General features: G+C 38.3%; 1 protein-coding gene across 1 annotated transcript; it reads right to left on the bottom strand.

Moving 5' to 3' along the window:
- Positions 1-427: 427 nt before the first annotated feature.
- LOC306965978 (endophilin-A3-like) lies at positions 428-23,047 on the bottom strand. Its single transcript, XM_079560602.1, has 10 exons — positions 22,834-23,047; positions 20,866-20,934; positions 18,284-18,356; positions 16,988-17,134; positions 13,792-13,925; positions 12,395-12,553; positions 7,785-7,888; positions 7,601-7,719; positions 6,005-6,058; positions 428-652 (listed from the first exon to the last, which is right to left on the bottom strand). The coding sequence occupies exons 1-10, from the start codon at positions 22,876-22,878 to the stop codon at positions 441-443; spliced, it is 1,116 nt and encodes a 371-aa protein (XP_079416728.1). The 5' UTR covers positions 22,879-23,047; the 3' UTR covers positions 428-440.

The raw sequence follows: 23,047 nt of genomic DNA, 5'->3' as shown, positions 1-23,047 counted from the left end.
AAGCCGAACTGGAGAAAATGCTCTGGGTTAAGGCGGGGGGTCAGAGGTTAACGTATGTATTTGTGGAAGTGTCACATTTACGCTGATTTGGTCCAGACTGACCAGAGTCCAGGGCTGGTTTTCTGTCCCAGTCCGGCCCCTGAAGGAATGGGAGAAAGGGCAGAATCTGAAGGAGTGCCCTCTGCAGGCAGCTATGGGAATGACAGGGTTAAAACACAGCACTTCAGCAGCAGAAAAAACAACCAAAAAAACTTGTAAGGGAATGTTTGAACAGGATTAAAGGTGGATTTTGCATAATATGTCTTGTTTAAGTAGTATTTTCACCACTTCTACTTGAGTAAAGTCATTTTAAAGTAACACCGTGGCTGCTCTACCCTCCTCCGTTTTGAAAAGTGCAAACGAGAAGCTAAATCTTTGCATATCGACCGTTTTAACCGCGTTTACGGCTCGGGCAGCGGCACCAGGACGTCCACGTAGTTGGCGGGGAACAGTCCCGAGCGGCCCCCGAGGGACCCCTCCAGCCAGTTGTCGTCGATGCGGCTGGTGAGGATGATGACGTCGTCGGGGTCGAAGTTCAGCTCCCCGTCGCGCTGGGATTTGAAGGAGTAAAGCGCCCGGCAGCACGGCTGGTCCACGGGCGCCGCGCTGTCGGCTGGAGGAGGAAGAAGAAACAGAACATTCACTGAAAACGTGTTCTGTCGTTGCACTAAAACAGAGGCCGTGGGAAGCCAGGGTGCTGAGGGCGCCGCAGCTCCCCCTGGTGGATAGTTTGTGAAGTGCAGGCGATATTAAACCCGTAACTCCCGCCTGAACCGAGCACATTTTCTCCAGTTTTACCCCAATCCAAAAGCTTCTGGGGAAAACAAAACTGAGACGAAAACAAGGATGAAAATGTGAAAAAAGTGAGAAAACATTGACGAAAAAGTGTCAAAAAATTGACGAAAAATTGAGAAAAAATTGAGAAAAAATTGACGAAAAATTGAGAAAATATGATAAGAATTTGACAAAAAAACGCAGACAAAAAATAATTAAAAAAATAACTAAAAATGGAGAAAAATTTGACGAAAAAATTAGAAAAAATTGAGAAAAATTTGACGAAAAATTGAGAAAAAAATTGAGAAAAAATTGACGAAAATTTGAGAAGAAATGGATGAAGAAGTGAAAAGAATTTGACAAAAAAAATGAATAATTTGACGAAAAAGTGACCAAAAATAATTTAAAAAATAACAAAAAATTGAGAAAAAATTGAGAAAAAAGTGAGAAAAATTTGACGAAAAATTGAGAAAAAATTGAGAAAAAATTGACGAAAAATTGAGAAGAAATGGACGAAAAAGTGACAAAAAATGGACAAACATTTGACAAAAAAATGAGAAAATATGATAAGAATTTGACAAAAAAACGCAGACAAAAAATAATTTTAAAAATAACTAAAAATGGAGAAAAAAGTGAGAAAAATTTGACGAAAAATTGAGAAAATATGATAAGAATTTGACAAAAAAATGACATAAAATAATTTAAAAAATAACAAAAAATTGAGAAAAAATTGTAGAAAAAATTGATGAAAATTTGCGAAAAAATGGACGAAAAAGTGATACGAATTTGACCAAAAAATGCGAATGATTTGACGAAAAAGTGGCAAAAAAGTCACGAAAATCTGTCAAAAATGAGTCGACTGCCCGACAAAAAAAAGTGATGAAAAAAAATCTGCCGTGAGGAAAAAGATCCATTCAGTTTTGTAGGTCTTTCAAATGAGGCGTTACACTGGCCTACGGGATTTGGGTAAAGCTGAACTGGAGAAAATGCTCTCGGTTCAGGCGAGAGTTAAGAGGTTAATAAACAGGATTTATGCACAGGAAAAGTATTTTGGAGGCACATTTTGTCCCTCAGCGCCCCCTAACTAAAACATCTTCCCACGGCTCTGACTAAAACTGTACATTTAAATCGTAAAAATGTAGAATGCGTTTATAAATATAATCATTTATTCATCAGTGCATTGTAACATGACCAAAAAATGGATAATACTGGAGAACTTGGGGCTGCTCGATTATTGAAACATAATAATCCCGATTATTTGTTGCCTTTAAAAAAAAAGTCTTTATTTATTTATATATTCATTAATAAAAAAAACTCTGCTGAATATTTTCTGTTTTCTGGACAGTCATAAAAGTACAAATGATTTCATGTTTGCCTCGATTAAGGAGAGGTCTCTGTTTCACACCTGCCCCCTGCTGGCCACTGTCACACCTGCACAAGCAAACTGAGCAGCGCGGCCTGATGACATCATCACACAGCGCCGTTTGTTTTATGTCAGGCAAAAGCACGAGCCGTGGCACGAGAAATGCGAAGGGAAAATAATCCCAGCGCCGTGAAATAATGGAAGTCTGCTTTGTAAAATGTAAAAAAAAATTGAAGGAAAACATTTCGATTAATTGCACAGCCCTAGGAGAACTTATTAAAAAATACATATGGGCTACATTTATCAAGAGTAAGAGCAATCCTATGATAGGACACTCAAGAGTTCTAATGAGCGAGATGGCACTGCCTTTGTCTGTGAACTCCTAAAACATGGGACAGATGTAAACAAACTTCATAATAGTGAATGTGCCTTCTCATATCATCTCACTATCTCAACTAAATGATTCAATGATTTTCATACAAGCTGCTGTGTCTAAATCAGTGTTTTTCAACCTTTTTTAAGCCAAGGCACAGTTTTTTCATTGAAAAAATCACGAGGCACCACCAGCAGAAAATATTAAAAAACGTAACCCTGTAGCCTATATTCAGTCGTTCACATCAAAGTGTCGTGAATAGGAACAGCGTATAGTCTCGCTCGCCACCGCGCCACAGTCACCGCCACCTGCCGCATCCATGCATCACTAATTCTCTTGTCTCAAAGAAATTAGCGACCTGATATCGAGTATTTATTACATGGTTACTCTACTCTAGACAGCACAGACACTCGAAAACAGTGCATTACTTGCGGATAATAATGAATTTGTTAAAAAAAAAACAAACAACTAGGTGAAATTGGATAATTTTCCAAGGCACACCAGACGATGGCTGTTTCTCAATTGCGAGGATCCGTCCTCCGTTTGGCCACTTCGTTGACGTCCTCGGTGGCGGCTCCTCCAGAGTGTCCTCTCTCTCTCCGCCGCCTTTGAGCTCAGATGGAACGACCTCCGGAGCGGCTGCGTCAGGTCACGTGTCAATCTATGCTCATTAAAACAACTGTTTCATGAATAACAGAGGCCAGGAAACTGTTTATGTGGAACACAAATGTTTTAAAGTGAGTTCAAACTAATAAAGTTTTGCGAGAAAAGAAAAAAGAAACTATGCTGCAGTGCATCATGGGTAATTTCAGCTCTCCGAGGCAGCGGAGGATCCACTGCTGTATCCTTCGTAAATGAGCCAGACGGAGGAGTCGAGCTGCGAGGGGGCGAGTGGTCCAGGTGAAATGGAACCACTTGGCGGCGCCGTGATGACGCGAATGACGTCAGAAGTGGTCGAGACGCCGAGGATCCTGGACATTGGGAAACAGCCACTATCTCATGTCACAGTGGTTGAAAAACACTGGTCTAAAGGGAGCGCCATTGCACTTTGTATACTGCCCCTACAGGCCAAAGCTGCAACTGCACCAATGGGAATGCAACAAGCGCTGCTACAATGAAATAAATGAAACAGCACAGAGGCGCCACCGGGGGCCCGGACCAAATCACCATGAGAAGGCCTGGTTTAGAGGAGCAGAACAGGTTTGTGCCGTGTTTGTTCAAGATGAGCAGTTACAGAAACTGAACTCCAGAAAAACATGTTCCAACATGTTAGATACAGTACGTTAGAGCAGAGCTTAAAGGGATGTTTCAGGATGTCTGACACAGGGCCTCATTTCCTCGTTATCCAGAGTGTTGCTGATTTATGGAGCTGGCTTATACAACCTCGAAGCTGATGCTGCTCAAATTTAAGTTATTTTAAATGCAAAATGGTTCAAATGACTCTATGGACACAGACATGTATATGGTGAGTCTGGTGTTATCAGTGATTTGCCTCAGGTGCTCTGTGGAGCGGCTCACACTGTTTTTAATGCAGGCTAGCTGATACCATAGACATGCACTAGCCTTGCATTAGCCTAGCGCCACGAAACTCTTCAAACATAAGAACTGCATGAATTACAAAAAAAAAATCTCCAGAAATCAGCAACACTCTGGATAACGAGGAAATGAGGCCCTATGTCAAACATCCTGAAACATCCCTTTAAACAACAATTGTTTATAACTGTTAGTTATTAGGGGTGTACCGGGACGCTAAAATTGTATTGTATTCGGTTCACAGTTTTGGAGGCTCGGTTCGGTTAATTTTCGGTACAAATAAATAACAAAATGTTTGTTTTGAAAAGCTGCCAATGCACAATAGAATTCTTGCATAAAATAAATAAAAGCGACACATTTGGGTGATATTTTAAATAAATTGCACTCTTAGAATGAAATACACATTTTGTAACATTTAATTAAATGTAAATACTGTAAGTAAGTGATACAGTAAGCCACTCATAGCTCGTTCACATCAGTTTGAGTTTCATGAAGTGCTGGTGTAACTTTTTGGCTGAAGTGCGGACGTGATGGGAAATTGTAGCGACGCTCAAGACTTTTATTCAAATACTTAACAATAGCTGAATATGGGCGATAAAAACACCTATACCATGCGTGATGCTTTTGCCTGATCTGAAATACTTGACAGGGGTTGTTTGATGCCGACGTTAGCGGTGTTTGCTGTCATGTCTGGTGTTTAAGTTCTTGTTTTGTGTTATTTAGTCATTCTGTTTTATTTTGAAATCTTACTTTTTGTTTCTCGTTTCAGACTTCCTTCCTGCCCTTCCCTGTTTCCCCGCCTGTGTGATTACCTGCCTCCTCCCTAATGTGTTACACCTGTTGTCTTTGCCCTCCCCGCCCCTTTAGTATATATTGTCTGAGTCTTCCCCTTTGTCTTTGTCAGATTGTCTTTGTCCTTGTGCAGGTAATCATGTCATTTTGTTCTCGTATGTTTTACGTTTTTGACACTTGTGTTTCTTTGTCCTTGTGCAGCTCCTGTGGGAATTCTTTGTTTGCTTCCTTGTTTTTGACCACGGCAATAAAAGATTTTGAGCCACGCATTTGGGTCTCTGTGCTAAACGTGATATTTGCACAAGGCTGCTTTTCTTTAGAAGACGTGGTTTTCACACTCGGATGATGCCGTTTTAAGTGCGTTAACATGTTTGATGTGTTGCTGCTGCAAACCCGATCTCCGTGGAACAAAGTCGGCAACAACTTTGGATTTATCCACTCGTCTGTTTATCCACTCGTCTGTTTATCCACTCGTCTGTTTATCCACTCGTCTGTTTATCCACTCGTCTGTCCCGTCATGAGTTTAACCGGAAAGTGTTCCCAAACAGGAGACTGTAGTGATGTGGAGGGTCTTCAAGCTCTGGCTTCTCTTTCGCTGTTGCCATGATGCCGTTTCTCTCATGCAGCTTCAATGTACGTCACTCAATAGCGTCCGTGCGGAAACTCGCATAGGAACTTTGTTCCGTGGCACTTAATATGAGGCTAATAATAAATTTACATTATTCAATGAAAATAATACGCCGAAACGGTTCAATACATCCCCGTGAACCGTTACACCCCTAATAGTTATATATAGAATAAGCCTTTGAATCTGGATTCTCAGGCTGGTAAGAGAATGGGTAGAAAGGTGTAAATTAATTAACACCCCCAAAAAAATGCATTCTTTTTTTAGTTAATTTGTTTGTTTGGTTAAAAGTCTTCTTCTTCAAAAAGGTCTGCAGTTGTTGTATTGGTCTGAATACTTATTACCACAAAAACCAAACCATCTGCATGTCCTTCTCATGTTGTCAATGTCAGACTGGAGAGTGCGTGTGGCTTAGAGAGATTTAACTCAACCTCTGTGTTCATAACAGACAGTCTCTAATACTCTGCTGTTAATGTAAACTTAAGCTTGAGCTGAACATTCTCACCGTAGCAGGTGATGGGGCTGCCCGGTCTGGAAGGGATCTCCGTCACCTGATCTCCTGCATTAAACAACACTCATGAATAAAAGTTATTTTATATTGTACAGTAGGGCTGCTCGATTATTGAAAAAATAATAATCACGATTCATAATTGAAATCACGATTATTCAAACGATTATTTGTTGCCTTTAAAAAATCCATTAAAAAAGTGACAAAAATCCATTAAAAAAAGACAAAAATCCAGCAAAAAAAATGACAAAAATCCAGCAAAAAAAAAGACAAAAATCCAGCAAAAAAAAGACAAAAATCCAGCAAAAAAGTGACAAAAATCCAGCAAAAAAGTGACAAAAATCCATCAAAAAAAAGACAAAAATCCATCAAAAAAGTGACAAAAATCCAGCAAAAAAGTGACAAAAATCAAGCAAAAAAAAGACAAAAATCCATCAAAACAGTGACAAAAATCCAGCAAAAAAGTGACAAAAATCCATTAAAAAAAGACAAAAATCCAGCAAAAAAGTGACAAAAATCCATCAAAAAAATGACAAAAATCCAGCAAAAAAGTGACAAAAATCCAGCAAAAAAGTGACAAAAATCCAGGAGAAAAAAAGACAAAAATCCAGCAAAAAAGTGACAAAAATCCAGGAGAAAAAAAGACAAAAATCCATCAAAAAAAGACAAAAATCCATTAAAAAAAAGACAAAAATCCAGCAAAAAAGTGACAAAAATCCAGCAAAAAAGTGACAAAAATCCAGCAAAAAAGTGACAAAAATCCAGCAAAAAAATGACAAAAATCCAGCAAAAAAGTGACAAAAATCCAGGAAAAAAGTGACAAAAATCCATCAAAAAAATGACAAAAATCCATCAAAAAAGTGACAAAAATCCAGCAAAAAAAGACAAAAATCAAGCAAAAAAAAGACAAAAATCCATCAAAACAGTGACAAAAATCCAGCAAAAAAGTGACAAAAATCCAGCAAAAAAGTGACAAAAATCCAGCAAAAAAGTGACAAAAATCCAGCAAAAAAGTGACAAAAATCCAGCAAAAAAATGACAAAAATCCAGCAAAAAAGTGACAAAAATCCAGCAAAAAAATGACAAAAATCCATCAAAAAAGTGACAAAAATCCATCAAAAAAAGACAAAAATCCATCAAAAAAGTGACACAAATCCATCAAAAAAGTGACAAAAATCCATCAAAAAAGTGACAAAAATCCAGCAAAAAAAGACAAAAATCAAGCAAAAAAAAGACAAAAATCCATCAAAACAGTGACAAAAATCCAGCAAAAAAGTGACAAAAATCCATAAAAAGACAAAAATCCATAAAAAAAAGACAAAAATCCATCAAAAAAAAAGACAAAAATCCATCAAAAAAGTGACAAAAATCCAGGAGAAAAAAAGACAAAAATCCAGCAAAAAAGTGACAAAAATCCAAAATGAAAAAAAAAAAAAAAATGAAAAAAAAAATATATAAATAATAATTGAAAAAACAATTATAATCGATTTTTTGCGATTATGCTAATTTTGTAATCGTTTACTGTTGTAATCGAAATCGTAATCGAATTTCGATTAATTGCAGAGCCCTATTGTACAGTTAGTAAAGATTTACCTGAGGACGCGGTGGAGGTGACGGACGGCTGGTGGTAGAACCTGAAGCTGCTCTCTGAGTGGACTCTGGGCTTTCGGGGGCGGTACCTCCTCTCTGGTTGGTTACTGGCTGCCGTCAATCTGCGACAGAGTCAGAAACGTGAGCAGATTCACCTCAGGCCGAACGCTCTCCTCGTCCTCGTCACCTGGACTGGAGGTTTCCCTGCAGGTCTTGGAGGATGCGCTGAGAGTTTCTGTGAAAGTCCAGCAGCGACGTGACCAGAGCGGACAGGTTGTTCAAGTGGTCCACCTGGAGGAACACAGCACGGACTCAGAGAACATGCTACACAACACAGCCGCGAGTTATCAGGCAACGTCCACAAGTATTCCTTTGACAATGTACAGATTGCAAACTGAATTTTAATGAAAACTGTGCTGCTGTTTGTAAAAAGGGCCACCGACGACTGTATTGTGTTCGGAAACTGTCCTTCCTTCAGGTAGATCAAACTGTGATGACACTTTTTTATCGAAGTGACCCGAGCTCTGCCTGGTCGCCTGGTACAGGAGCTCTTCTGTTAGAAACAAAAACGCCCTGAATCAGCCGGTCAAGTAAAGTCCTCGGCATCAGACCAGTCTGGACTTTCTGCAGGACAGACAGTTAGAGAGGACGGAGCATCGTAAAGACACTGAGCCTCCTTTGCATTCAGAGTTTCGATGCTTCCGTCTGGGCGTCGGTTTCTGATGCCGATGAGCCACAGGAACCGTTTTAAGAAAAGTCTTTGTCCCGCTGCCCTTTCCTTTCTGAACAAGTCGGGATCAAATCACCCCTGACATCAGGGCTGTAGCCAGGATGTAAAAAACAGTGAGGTCCGGATAATTGTTTAAACCGGGGGGTCTGGGGCTCCTCCCCCAGGAATTTTTTAAAGATTCAGATGTAATTTCCTGTATTTTAAGTGATCAAAAACACTTTTGTCTCATCCTGAAGCTGTTTTCAAAAATGTCTTTTTGTGTCACCGTTTGGGCCCAGGAGCCTGAGTGAATGTGTGAGTGAGTGGATGGTGTCGGACATGCAGATGGAGCAAACTGGCCTCGCTCCATCAGTCTGCCCCAGGGCAGCGGGTGCAGCCGTGCACGAGTCACGTACCCCCTACTTTGACATGATGAATATCACAAAATAAAATATCTATTTAATATCTATTTCATCCATTATTACTGTGAAGCAGGTTTTCCAAACAGTTTTACTCGCCTGAGTGAGAGGCAATAAGAAGGTCTTGTCCTAAATAAACACTAACATATTAAATGAAAATGTTCGTTTTTAATTGTTTTGAAAACGAGGCTGTGGGTGTGAATGGGTAAAGCTGAGGGTTCTGAACATCAGACTCTGGTTTGGACTCTGCGCTCTGGCCCCGCCCCCTCTGCGTCGCCCCCTCTGCGTCGCCCTCACTGGCCCCGCCCCCTCTGCGTCGCCCCCTCTGCGTCGCCCTCACTGGCCCCGCCCCCTCTGGCCCCGCCCCCTCTGCGTCGCCCTCACTCAAACCACTGGGAGCTACAAAGGTGAATGCGCTGGTTTAAGCTCATTAAAGCTCAGATCATTTATTCGCAGGACAATCTCTGCATGAGACAGAAACAAAGTGAGCAGCAGAGGAGGAGGCGATGATGAGGCACAGACGCTTCTCCTCTCGCTCCTCAGATCAGAATGAGGAAAACTCCTGTTAGAAATAAAGTCACCGTCAGTCTGAGGCACAGGCTCCTCTCTCTTTATGACCGAGAGCAAAGAAACTGCATCTCGATCAAACTTTGGCGGGTTCATGCTGAAGGCGCTGCTGTTGTCGTGAGGCTGACGCACAGCCTGGCCCCGCCTCCACCGAGTAAAGGTGGAGGTCCGGTTTCAGAGTGGACACATTTAGGTTCAGAACAAGCTCATCCACGTCTGAACTAGAGGCTCTTCCGCCTGTAGAAGCGCGTGTTTACAACATTCACTTGCGCAGGATTCAATGTGTAAAAAAAAAAAAGAAAAAAAAAGAAAAATTTTTACCGAGGTCCGACCTCGGTGACCTCAATGGTAGATACGGCCATGCCTGACACGTCTTTTTTATCTTTGTTACTGTCAAGTGGCTTAAACTTCAGTTGTTTCTGCACCAAAGGCACTTCCTGTTAGTATCTGGAGACTTACAAGCTTTATATTTAAATATGTGATGTTTTATCTGTGTATAATGTGTTTTAATGTGTCAAATAGTTCTCAGAAATGCAAGACGAATTTACCCACGAGTACAAATAAATTAACCTAACCTAACCTAACCTAACCTAACCTAACCTAGCCTAGCCTAGCCTAGCCTAGCCTAGCCTAGCCTAGCCTAGCCTAGCCTAGCCTAACCTAACCTAACAGACTAAAGTTCAAGACCAGTTAAAAGGGAGTGAGACAAACACTGTTGTGAGTAAAGCTTTAGTTTTGCGTCTGATCTAAAGTGTGGGTCCTCATGCCTTTAAAAGCCCAGATCTGTGCATTCAAACACTGGTCATTTTTCAGTCATGAATCTATTCTTAGAGCTGCCTCCACATCAGCATCAGCAGTTCCCGTCTGCTTCCTCAGCACCTGCTCCTGCTCTGCACGTGGGTAAAAAGACCTTTAGGTTTCTGGCTCCACATGGTTGGAATGAAGGATTGTTTTATAAATACAGAATCAAGTCAAATTTAATGTTTTTTGATGCCTTTTAAATGAACAAATACTACATTTTAATGGCACAACGCAGAAAAAACTCCTATGTAACTCATGCCCCTAGAGGCCTTAAGCGCCGCTGCAGGTGTCGTAGCATGTTGTGTTTTTATTACTCATTAATTGTCTGTGAGAGTAAATCCTACGCTGACAGAAAAGACAAAGGGACAGTAAAGTGAAGATTTCGAACTACTCCTGGTATTATTACGCCTTACAATATAGTTCCCCCTTTTATCCGCTTAGAAAATCCACATTGTTTAATTGTGTGTAATTATACTTTGTAGTGGAACACTTCACGTAACCATATTTAAATAGGGGAAACGTGCATGACGGCACTTCAGACCCGAAGTAACAACAAAGTGACAGTGCAGTATTGTAGAGGCAGTTATGCTGAACAGGTCTGAGCTCATTCTACACATTAGGACACGGAGGAACATGTAGGGGGAGGAAAATACTTAATTTTAACATTTTTAAACTCTGTATAGTCCCTTTAAATCACTTCTGATGGATCCTGTAACAAAGTTTTGAAACTGCAGATGTTTTACTCAAGTGTATTATGGTATTTCACAGTGAGATTTTATGTGAATGTAACTTGTGTCTCATGTAGGGCTGCAACTAACGATTATTTTGTAATCGATTAATCTATCGGTTATTTTTATGATTAATCGATTAATCGCTGGTGTCAGAATTATTATTATTTATTTTTTTATCACATGAAGCTAAAGTGGTTCTGTTGAGGCTGTGGTGATGGAGTAAAGTTAAAGTAAGTGTTTGTAGGAGGCTCTAATTCCGCTTCTGATTGGACGAGACACAAACAGATTTACAGAAATTTACAATGTACAAAACACTACAGACCCGAACTATGACAAACAAAGCAGATTTTCATCACAAATACTAAATTTTCAGTCTGTGAACCAGAAAACGATTAATCGATCACTAAAATAGTTGTCGACTATTTCAATAATCGTCGATTAATCAATTAGTTGTTTCAGCCCGAGTCTCACGTGTAACGATTAGATCTTAGTCCAGACCTAGCGGTTCTTGGCAAGGCCGTGGGAACCCAGGGTGCTGAGGGCGCTGCAGCACCCCCTGGTGGATGCAGGCAATATTAACCCCTTAACTCCAGCCTGAACCAAGCACATTTTCTCCAGCTTTACCCCAATCCAAAAGCTTCTGGAAAAAAGGTGTGAAAATAGCAACAAAACTGAGACGAAAACAATGATGAAAATGAGACAAAAGTGAGAAAACATTGACAAGAAAGTGAGAAAAATTTGACAAAAAATGTAGAAAAAATGTAGAAAAAATGTAGAAAAAATGTAGAAAAAATGTAGAAAAAATTACAAAAATGGACAAAAATTTGACAAACGTGAGAAAAAATTGACAAAAAATTGACAAAAAATGTAGAAAAAATGGACGAAAAAAATGGACGAAAAAATGTAGAAAAAAATTACAAAAATTGAGAAAAATTTGACAAAAAAGTGAGAAAAAATGGACAAAAAATGGAGAAAAATTTTAGAAATTTTTTAGAAAAAATGTAGAAAAAATTACAAAAATGTAGAAAAAATTGACAAAAAAGTGAGAAAAATTTGACAAAAAATGGAGAAAAAATGGAGAAAAAATGGACGAAAAAATATAGAAAAAATGGACGAAAAAATTAGAAAAATGGACAAAAATTTGACAAAAAAGTGAGAAACATTTGATGAAAAATGTAGAAAAAATGGACGAAAATATGATAAGAATTTGACATAAAAATGCGAGTAATTTGATGAAAAAGTGACAAAAAAGTCACGAAAATTTGACAAAAATGAGACGACTGCCCGACAAAAAAAGTGAGGAAAAAGATCCATTTAGTTTTGCAGGTCTTTCAAATGAGACGTTACACTGGCCTACAGGATTTGGGTAAAGCTGAACTGGAGAAAATGCTCTCGGTTCAGGCGGGAGTTAAGAGGTTAATAAACAGGATTTATGCACAGAAAAAGTATTTTGGGGTAAATTTTGTCCCTCAGCGCCCCCTAACTAAAACATCTCCCCACGGCTCTGGTTCCTGGAAGGTGAAATACTTCATTTCGTGTAATCTGAGAACAGGGACGCCTCTTCACTCACGTCGTTCTGCAGCAGCAGGAACATGCTCCTCTCCGCCAGCTCTTTGGACGACTGGAACTTGTCCCAGGCCGTCTGCAGCTTCTCCGAACTGCTCTTCCCTCGTCGCCTCCTCCTGTAGTCGAAGTCCAGCCGCCGCCCGCTCACTTTCTTCAGCTGGTGCTAAAGAAGCGGGACAGACTGGAGAATAAGAATCACTGTGGCTTTAACCTTTGGCGGGACAGCGGGACGCCTTTACCTTGATCTAGGGCTGCTCGATTATTGAAAAAATAATAATCACGATTATTTTTGTCATAATTGAAATCACGATTATTCAAACGATTATTGTTGCCTTTAAAAAATCCATCAAAAGAGTGACAAAAATCCAGCAAAAAAATAACAAAAATCCAGCAAAAAAGTGACAAAAATCCAGCAAAAAAATAACAAAAATCCATCAAAAAAGTGACAAAAATCCAGCAAAAAAAAAGACAAAAATCCATCAAAAAAAAGATGAAAATCCATAAAAAAAGTGACAAAAATCCATCAAAAAAGTGACAAAAATCCAGCAAAAAAACGACAAAAATCCATCAAAAAAGTGACAAAAATCCATCAAAAAAGTGACAAAAATCCAGCAAAAAAACGACAAAAATCCATCAAAAAAGTGACAAAAATCCAGCAAAAAAACGACAAAAATCCAGCAAAAAAGTGACAAAAATCCATCAAAAAAGTGACAAAAATCCATCAAAAAAAAAAGACAAAAATCCATCAAAAAAAAAGACGAAAATCCATAAAAAAAGTGACAAAAATCCATCAAAAAAGTGACAAAAATCCATCAAAAAAGTGACAAAAATCCAGAAAAAAAAGACGAAAATCCATCAAAAAAATAACAAAAATCCATCAAAAAAAAAAGACAAAAATCCAGCAAAAAAAAAGACAAAAATCCATCAAAAAAAGACAAAAATCCATCAAAAAAAAAGACAAAAATCCATCAAAAAAGTGACAAAAATCCATCAAAAAAGTGACAAAAATCCAGCAAAAAAAAAGACAAAAATCCAGCAAAAAAAAAGACGAAAATCCATCAAAAAAGTGACAAAAATCCATCAAAAAAGTGACAAAAATCCAGCAAAAAAAAAAGACGAAAATCCATCAAAAAATGACAAAAATCCATCAAAAAAGTGACAAAAATCCATCAAAAAAAAAGAAAAAAATCCATCAAAAAAAAAGACGAAAATCCATCAAAAAAGTGACAAAAATCCAGCAAAAAAAAGAAAAAAATCCAAAAATTAAAAAATTGGAAAAAAAAAATTGAAAAAAAATTAAAAAAAATATATAATCGATTTTTTGCGATTATGCTAATTTTGTAATCGTTTACTGTTGTAATCGAAATCGTAATCGAATTTCGATTAATTGCACAGCCCTACCTTGATCCCTTTAATCTCCGTGTTGTGGAGATGCTGCAGCGGCTCGATGAAAGTGCATTTGACGTTGGTGTCCAGGTCACCTTTGGCTTTTCCGATCTGCTGCAGAGCCTCGCCCACGCCCGTGAGAGCGCCCCCTGCAGGCGGAGACACACAGACACACGTCACCCTCACTGAGGCGGGATCTTTCCCCTCCAGCGTTCCTGTCCTGCACAGCGTCTCAATAGATTTCCTTCCTCCTGCTATTTTTAAAACTGAAGTCTTCCAGTAACACAACAATGGACATGTGATGCTCAGTTTACTGCCGAGGTCAGTTTTGTTGTTGTTTTCCCAGAAGAACTGCCCCTTGCACAAAAAGACGGCAGCTCAACTCAAATGATTAAAGCATCTGTTCATTCTTTCAACACTGTATGAGATATTTTCAGATTACAGCCTCTTTTTTCCAATTTCCTGGTTTTAGGCCACATTGTGCTCGTAACATTTGGAAACGAAAGAAAAGAACAAACTAATCTTCACGATAACATGTTTTTGTGGCACTGATTCAATGTTTTGTGATCGATTTGGGAAATTGTCATTTCAAAGGGCTGTAAATGGGTTTTATGGACCTGTCAAAGGACTAAGAAACAGATAATAGATACTGGCATCTATTTGTGCTCCTGTATGAATGTACACATTTTACATTAGAAAAGTTGAAAGGAATACAAAAACATTTAACAAGCATTAAAGGGATGTTTCAGGATGTTTGACATAGGGCCTCATTTCCTAGTTATTATATAGAGTGTTGCTGATTTCTGGAGATATTTTTTTTTGGTAATTCAAGCATTTCTTGTATTTGAAGAGCTACGTGGCGCTAGGCTAATGCTAGGCTAGTGCATGTCTATGGTACAGATACAGACGACATCTCTGGAATCGCCCATATATGGTCATGTTTGAAAACAGTTAAGGGGAAAACAATTTTGAAAAAATGTAAATTTTCTCTAATTATTCAAAAACGACTTTAACAAACGCTTAATTATGAATATAGTTTCTACTGAATAAAGATACAAAGACATGGGGAGGAGCAAAGTGGTTCAACAGCCCATAAATACATGAATAATGGAGAATGCTAACATGATAGCGCTTGCTACAACTGCCGTTTTTTCACTTCTACTGAACAATCTGCTGTGAGAAAATATCCATATGGGCCTGATTTACACTGGACTTTATTTATGTGATAAATAAGTTCATATTCCACCAGAAAATGGCTAGTAAAACGAGGGAAAATTGTGTTTCTCTAAAGATTCGCCGAGAGGGAAAATAGAATCTTTAGAGAAACGCCCCCTTCTATGACAAGATGCCGTCTTTGTCTATAGGGCCTCATTTCCTCGTTATCCAGAGTGTTGTTGATTTCTGGAGATATTTTTTTTTTGTAACTCAAGCAGTTCTTATATTTGAAGAGTTTCATTGTGCTAGGCTAGTGCATGTCTATGGTATCAGCTAGCCTGCATTAAAAACAGTGTGACCCGCTCCACAGAGCACCTGAGGCAAATCACTTATAACACCAGACTAACCATATACACGTCTGTGTCCATAGAGTCTGAGTTGTGTTAAATGCACTAGCCTTGCATTAGCCTAGCGCCACGAAACTCTTCAAATAAAAGAACTGCATGAATTACAAAAAAAAATATCTCCAGAAATCAGCAACACTCTGGATAACGAGGAAAAATGAAATCTTATCTGAGACAAAAATGACTTAAAAGTGCTTGAAATAAGACTTTTAATGCTGCTTTTGATACGGTTTTGACTCGTCTTGAAGCAAGATTGCCAATGGAACTAGACAGATTTTTCTTGCCTTTGACCATTTTGTCTCATTTCAGGGTTTTTTTTTCCGTCTTATTCTAAGCGTTCAAGTTAATTTGTCTTATTTTGAGCAGATTAATGCTTGTTCCATTGGCAATCTTTGTTCAAGACGAGTCAAACCTAGTCAAAACCAGCATTAAAAGTCTTATTTCAAGTACAAATCAAGCTATTTTTCTAAGATGAGATGGCATTTGTTCCAGTGTAGGAAATGAGGCCCTGTGTCAAACATCCTGAAATATCCCTTTAAGTGTTTCTGTAAAATGTGTACGTCAGTAAGTACAAACAGATGCCAGTGTGTATTTACACCTGGCGTCTATCAAGAGTTAACAGTAAACAACTTTTGTGAAGTGAAAACGCACGTCACAAACGGCAGCTTCGTGCATGATGAGTCAGGGGAAGGTTTTACTAAAGTTCTGTGCTTGAGTTTGCAAATTCTCTCCTTTTCCTGTGATAACATCTGGTGCCTGTTTGCTGCTCAAATACACTAATAAACTAAACTCCCGTCAGCGTGAGAATATCTCCACGTCAGGAGCATCTACAGACTTCACATTTTGCAGCTTTGGACTGAACGATATTTAGGTGTTTTTTCAATTCCTCTTTCTTAACCTGATTTATTGAGTTTTGAAAATAAGAAGAGATTTTTTCCCCCCAGATTTTTCCACTAATAAACATGTTTTATCTTAAAACTAAACAAGGCATCCAGAATCCACTCATAAAAAGTATTTGTATCAGAGTAACACCTCATTTGAAAGCTAAGACCAACAAAACTGATCTTTTTCCTTGCTTTGTTGCTATTTTTTTAGCGCATTTTTACAACTTTTTTGGCATTTTTCGATAGCTTTTTTGTCACATTTTTTCCACTTTATCCATCACATTTTTCTCTCACTTTTTTGTCATTTTTTTCTCGTATTTTTGTCAATTTTTTGTAGCTGTTTTTGTTGTTGCGCTTTCCTTGTTTTTGTCTCGTTTTTTTGTCGCCTTTTTCCAGAAGTTTTTCCGTTTTGAGCAATGACAAACTGGATAAAATGGGATCCGTTCAGGCGGGAGTTAAGAGGTTAAAGGGGCTAGATGCAAGTCGGCCATTTTATACTCACTACTGCCACCTCAGGTCATACGTGTAACTGCACCTTCTATATTAAGCTTAAGTAACACCTTTGTGAGTGACAGTGCAGGATTTTAGAGTTAGTTGTGGTGAACAGGTCTGAGCTCATTCTACACATTAGGACATGGAGGAACATGTAGGGGGAGGAAAACACATCATTTTAACATTTTTAAACTCCGTACAGTCCCTTTAAACTAAACTAAACTAATCCCAGCCCCATTATCCCGCAATAATCCTGCAAGTAAATAAATAAATTACCAAATTCCGAGGAAGGTCCGAGCTCGTGGCCGTAGCGGACCATGGAGTCCCCCAGCACGCCCTCTGCCTGCGGGTACCCCCCGTCTGTGGAGCCCTCGCCCCGAATCCGGGACACGGTTTTCAGCACGCTCAGCCGGGCTCGATACGCTGGGGGGGGAAAAACAACACTATTTAATGAGAATAGTGTCAATTTTGTCGATTGATGAAGTGTTTTATCATCAGCGACGGAATGTTTGACCAAAGCTATGACGAACTCTGCAGATATGTTTTGTTGATTATTAGGTCTGAATAAAAAGAGGAACAGAAGGGAGTGATGGGAACGAGATCCAAGCTGTCGAGACCGTCCAAACTGGATTTCTTTCTTTTCAAGCCAAGAGCCTCACACCAGAAACACTCCCAACGGTGCTTTGTGCATTTGATAAAGAAGCGCCGCCATTAAAACCATTTCTAACACATTCTGGATGAAAGTAGGGCTGCTCGATTATTGAAAAAATAATAATCACGATTATTTTTGTCATAATTGAAATCACGATTATTCAAACGATTATTTGTTGCCTTTAAAAAAATCCATCAAAAAAGTGACAAAAATCCATCAAAAAAGTGACAAAAATCCATCAAAAAAAAGACAAAAATCCAGCAAAAAATGACAAAAATCCATCAAAAAAATTACAAAAATCCAGCAAAAAAGTGACAAAAATCCAGCAAAAAAAGTGACAAAAATCCATCAAAAAAATGACAAAAATCCAGCAAAAAAGTGACAAAAATCCATCAAAAAAGTGACAAAAATCCATCAAAAAAAATGACAAAAATCCATCAAAAAAAATGACAAAAATCCATCAAAAAAATGACAAAAATCCAGCAAAAAAAATTACTAAAATCCAGCAGAAAAAAGACAAAAATCCATCAAAAAAATGACAAAAATCCAGCAAAAAAAATTACTAAAATCCAGCAGAAAAAAGACAAAAATCCATCAAAAAAGTGACAAAAATCCATCAAAAAAATTACAAAAATCCATCAAAAAAGTGACAAAAATCCAGCAAAAAAGTGACAAAAATCCATCAAAAAAGTGACAAAAATCCAAAAATTTAAAATTAGAAAAGAAAAAAAATGAAAAAAATAGAAAAAAAAATAATAGAAAAAAATAAATAAATAAAAATTATAATCGATTTTTTGCGATTATGCTAATTTTGTCATCGTTAACTGTTGTAATCGAAATCGTAATCGAATTTCGATTAATTGCACAGCCCTAGATGAAAGTGTGTTGTCCTGATGAACTGAAAGACGAGGTTCCTGTACCTGGGTTCGGCTGGAGGAAGTCTGTGGTTTTGGACAGCAGCTCGTGAAGCATATGGTGAATCAGGGCAACGTTCTGAGGGAGAGAGAGAGGAAAGTGAGCGTGAAAAATGACACGACAACACGGCAACAACACAAGGAAGAAGATCCCAGTCGAGAAGCTTTTATATTTGGGTAAAGCCTAAGCTAAAGTGAAGATTACTGCGCAGATTTCGAACTACTCCTGGTATTATTACGCCTTACAATATAGTCCCTCCTTTTATCCGCTTAGAAAATCCACATTGTTTAATTGTGTGTAATTATACTTTGCAGTGGAACACTTCACGTAACCATATTTAAATAGGGAAAACGTGGAAGAGCTTGGTAGCTTCTATCTTGACCTGTTTTGGAGCTATAGAGGAGAGAGGGAGAGGCTAAATGCTAACGCCGTCTGCGCTGTGTTTACGTGACTGAAGATCAGACAGGTCCTAAAGAACTCGTCACAGCTCAGGTAAGAACATATCTCAGTGTGGAAAAACGCTGGCCTGTTCCTTTAATCAGAAAGGAGAGTGTTGCATAAAACCCCAAATCTAGAAAAACAATCTGATTTTGATCAAAACTAGCCTCTGTTTAGCTTTGGATTTCTCAGGAACTGAGGCACGTAGAATTAAACGAAAAGCTTAGAGTCTCCGCTTTCAAACGAGCCACAGCCTGTGTCCATAGCTAGAACATAGGATACGCTGTAGTGATACAAATATCATAAAAAATGGTCTGTATTGTTGGCTCTCGATAGCTAAATCCCAAAACAGCGCGGCCTCGATGTGTTAAAGAGGGGGTGTTCTGCTTTAAAGAGGGGGTGTTCTGCTTTAAAGAGGGGGTGTTCTGCTTTAAAGAGGGGGTATTCTGCTTTTGTCAGTCCCATAGCACCAGTCTATATCTCACTACAATGATGACAAACCTTCTGTTGGTCTGTAAATGCAGTAAATTAGAATAACTGCCTTGTATAAAATGAGACGAAAACAATGATGGAAATGTGACAAAAATGTGACAAAATGTTACAAAAAAATGACCAAAAAAAATACAAAAATGTGACAAAAAATGATGAAAAATGACAAAAAATTGATAAAAATTTGACAAAAAAATACAAAAAAATTGACAAAAAATGACGAACAAAAAAAAAAAAAATGTGACAAAAAAATGACAAAAAATTGATGAAAATTTGACAAAAATGTGACAAAAAATGGACGAAAAAATACCAAAAATTGACAACAAATTGAGGAAAAATTGAGGAAAAAATGACAAAATGTGACAAAAAAATGACAAAAAAAACACAAAAATGTGATAAAAAATGGACGAAAAAAATACAAAAAATTGACAAAAATGTGATGAAAATTTGACAAAAAAGTTACAAAAATGAGTTGAACACCCAACAAAAAAATGATGGAAAAAAAATCTGATGACGTGAGGAAAGAGATCCTCTCGGTTCAGGCGGGAGTTAAGAGGTTAAAGAGGGGGTGTTCTGCTTTAAAGAGGGGGTGTTCTGCTTTAAAGAGGGGGTGTTCTGCTTTAAAGAGGGGGTGTTCTGCTTTTGTCAGTCCCATAGCACCAGTCTATATCTCACTACAATGATGACAAACCTTCTGTTGGTCTGTAAATGCAGTAAATTAGAATAACTGCCTTGTATAAAATGAGACGAAAACAATGATGGAAATGTGACATAAATGTGACAAAATGTTACAAAAAAATGACAAAAAAAAATACAAAAATGTGACAAAAATTGGATGAAAATTTGACAAAAATGTGACAAAAAATGGACGAAAAAATACAAAAAATTGACAAAAAATTGAGGAAAAATTGAGGAAAAAATGACAAAATGTGACAAAAAAATGACAAAAAAAATACAAAAATGTGATAAAAAATGGACGAAAAAAATACAAAAAATTGACAAAAAATGTGATAAAAATTTGACAAAAAAGTTACAAAAATGAGTTGAACACCCCACAAGAAAATGATGGGAAAAAAATCTGATGACGTGAGGAAAAAGATCCTCTCTGTTCAGGCGGGAGTTAAGAGGTTAAAGAGAGGGTGTTCTGCTTTTGTCAGTCCCACAGCACCAGTCTATATCTCACTACAATGATGACAAACCTCCTGTTGGTCTGTAAATGCAGTAAATTAGAATAACCGCCTTGTATAAAATGTCTCTCTCAAAATGGCTGTAGTGAATGTCTTGAAATAGGCCTCTGTCTCTTTAAGAACCTCTGAGCCTTTAGACACGCCCCCTCCACACGCTGTCTGTGGCATCAGTGGGGAGGGGGTTCTGCTGAGGAGCAGTGGTTGGTTACTCGGCTGGTGACCAAAGCTCGGAGGCGTCTCCAGGAGGTGGGGGCGTTCCTAGGAGGACTCAGGCAAACCTATCCCTAAAATGGCCGCCATCAGAGTTTTTACAGATTACTCAGAAATACGTGAATGTGCCAAGGCAACACTTCAGCCATGTTTTTAATGAGGGAGTGACAGAATAACAGGATGGAAAGCTGGAAAAAGTCCATTTTGCATAACACCTCCTCTTTAATATTAAAACTATGGCCATAATACGGTGCATGATTTACCCTTTTCATGTGCAGGAAGTCTTGGTCCATCTTAGTCCCTTCAGCTCCGAGTAAACGCTCATTCAGCATCTACAGAGAAAGAATCGAGCAGAAAGAATCGCATCGTTATTGCCTTATTATACATTACAGCTAACAGTTACTTTACAGTATTAGTTTGCAGCCTTACATTCGAGAAGACGAGCGAGCTGTTTGACCAGACAGACGACTTGTAAAAGCGTTAAGTAAACACTGCATCCCTGCACTGTGCTCTGCAGCAGGGAACACCTTAAGGTCAAATTCTTTAACCCAATTTGGAGAGGCAGACAGTAGCAAGGACAGAAACTCACCAGTGTGACAGTAGGCGCGTTACAACAAGCATTACTTACACAGTGGCAAAGAATTAGTAATAAAACCTGTATTTACCAACTTATACATTACATTTGGACGCTCTTGGCAACACATGCAAACATTGTCAGGCTACAGTGCATGGTTTCAGAAAGCTACAATCAGTGTTAATTTTCACATATTTTAGTTTAGTTTTAGTCTTTTGACGAAAATGTAATCCGATTTTAGTCTAGTTTTAGTCGACTAAAACTAAGACTAATTGAGTGGACTTTGCATTGATAATATGGATCATAATCATGTTTAATGTTGTTCCTCTGCTTCATGGAGCTGCTCCACATGAACAAAGCTCAGAGCTGATCCTTTGGCTGTGACTTTACATCAGGGGTGTCCAGACTGTTTTCATGGGGGGCCGCATATTGAAGTGTACACAGGGTGAAGGGCCGTAGATCGGAAGTTAGTGCCGCAAAACCTTCGACTCGCAGAGGTTTAAATTGTGCCCCACACCTTTATTTAAGCGTAAAACCTTCATGCAGCTCTGTCTCACAGTAAAATGATAGTTGTTACGTTAGAATTGTATAGAATTATAAAAAGGTCCATCTCTGGTGATGTGTACCGATACAGCAAGAGGCCGAGGGCTAGGGCTGTGCAATTAATCGAAATTCGATTACGATTTCGATTACAACAGTAAACAATTACAAAATTAGCATAATCGCAAAAAATCGATAATATTATTTATTTATTTTTAAATAAAAATAAAAATTAAAAAAAAAAAAAATCCACATTTTTTTCCTAATTTTTAATTTTTGGATTTTTGTCATTTTTTTGCTGGATTTTTGTCATTTTTTTGATGCTGGATTTTTGTCATTTTTTTGCTGGATTTTTGTCTTTTTTTGCTGGATTTTTGTCACTTTTTTTATGGATTTTTGTCATTTTTTTGCTGGATTTTTGTCTTTTTTTGCTGGATTTTTGTCACTTTTTTTATGGATTTTTGTCACTTTTTGGCTGGATTTTTGTCTTTTTTTGATGGATTTTTGTCACTTTTTGGCTGGATTTTTGTCTTTTTTCTGCTGGATTTTTGTCACTTTTTGCTGGATTTTTGTCTTTTTTTGATGGATTTTTTAATCTTTTTTTTGATGGATTTTTTTAAAGGCAACAAATAATCGTTTGAATAATCGTGATTTCAATTATGACAAAAATAATCGTGATTATTATTTTTTCAATAATCGAGCAGCCCTAATAAAACCTGTATTTACCAACTTATACATTACATTTGGACGTAGAAATTTCTTGGCAACACATGCAAAAACTGTCAGGCTACGGTGCATGGTTTCAGAAAGCGATAATGCATAAATAGGTTTGCAAAACATATTGGGTATTTTTGTTTCAATTTCGATTTTTGCCAACTTTATGACATAACAGTAAAAGATTAATGAGGTTAATGCTTTCAAAAGACTTAATGCATTACTTGAAAAAACATCCAACAACATGAAAGTCATAATGTTGGCTGTTTTGAAGAGGTGAAAGAAAGATAATGATCAGCCACAAACGCAGGCCATGTGTCGCAGTCAAACCGCAAACACGACAGGAGGAAACCCACAGTTCCATGTCAAAACAAGGCTGAAAAAGGAGCTCCTCTGCACCCACCTGACTGGCTTTGTGGAACTGCTTCTTCACCCCGGACACCGACATGATTTGTATCCCAAAAAAAAAAAGAAAAAAGAAAAAGGGGGGTTGTGCAAGATCAGGCGGCGGGAGGAGAACAGCAGAGCGCCCGGGGACGGATCACTTCCATGCGGCGTGGGACCGCGGGGACGAGCCGCTTACCAGACCGAACACCTCCCGTGGACTATGGACGGCA

The sequence above is a fragment of the Gobius niger genome, assembly GCF_951799975.1.
Source record: "Gobius niger genome assembly, chromosome: 7".
NCBI lineage: Eukaryota > Metazoa > Chordata > Actinopteri > Gobiiformes > Gobiidae > Gobius > Gobius niger.
The sequence above is the reverse complement of the archived record's forward strand: the minus strand, read 5'-3'. Positions and strand labels throughout refer to the sequence as shown.

Excerpts from the sequence above, each read along its gene's own strand:
- LOC306965978 (XM_079560602.1), bottom strand. The coding sequence starts at position 22,878 with ATGTCGGTGTCCGGGGTGAAGAAGCAGTTCCACAAAGCCAGTCAG. Across the intron at positions 7,889-12,394 it reads TCCTGCTGCTGCAGAACGAC|GTGGACCACTTGAACAACCT; the intron begins GTGAGTGAAGAG and ends GTGTTCCTCCAG. Across the intron at positions 653-6,004 it reads CAGCCCCATCACCTGCTACG|CCGACAGCGCGGCGCCCGTG; the intron begins GTGAGAATGTTC and ends TTCCTCCTCCAG.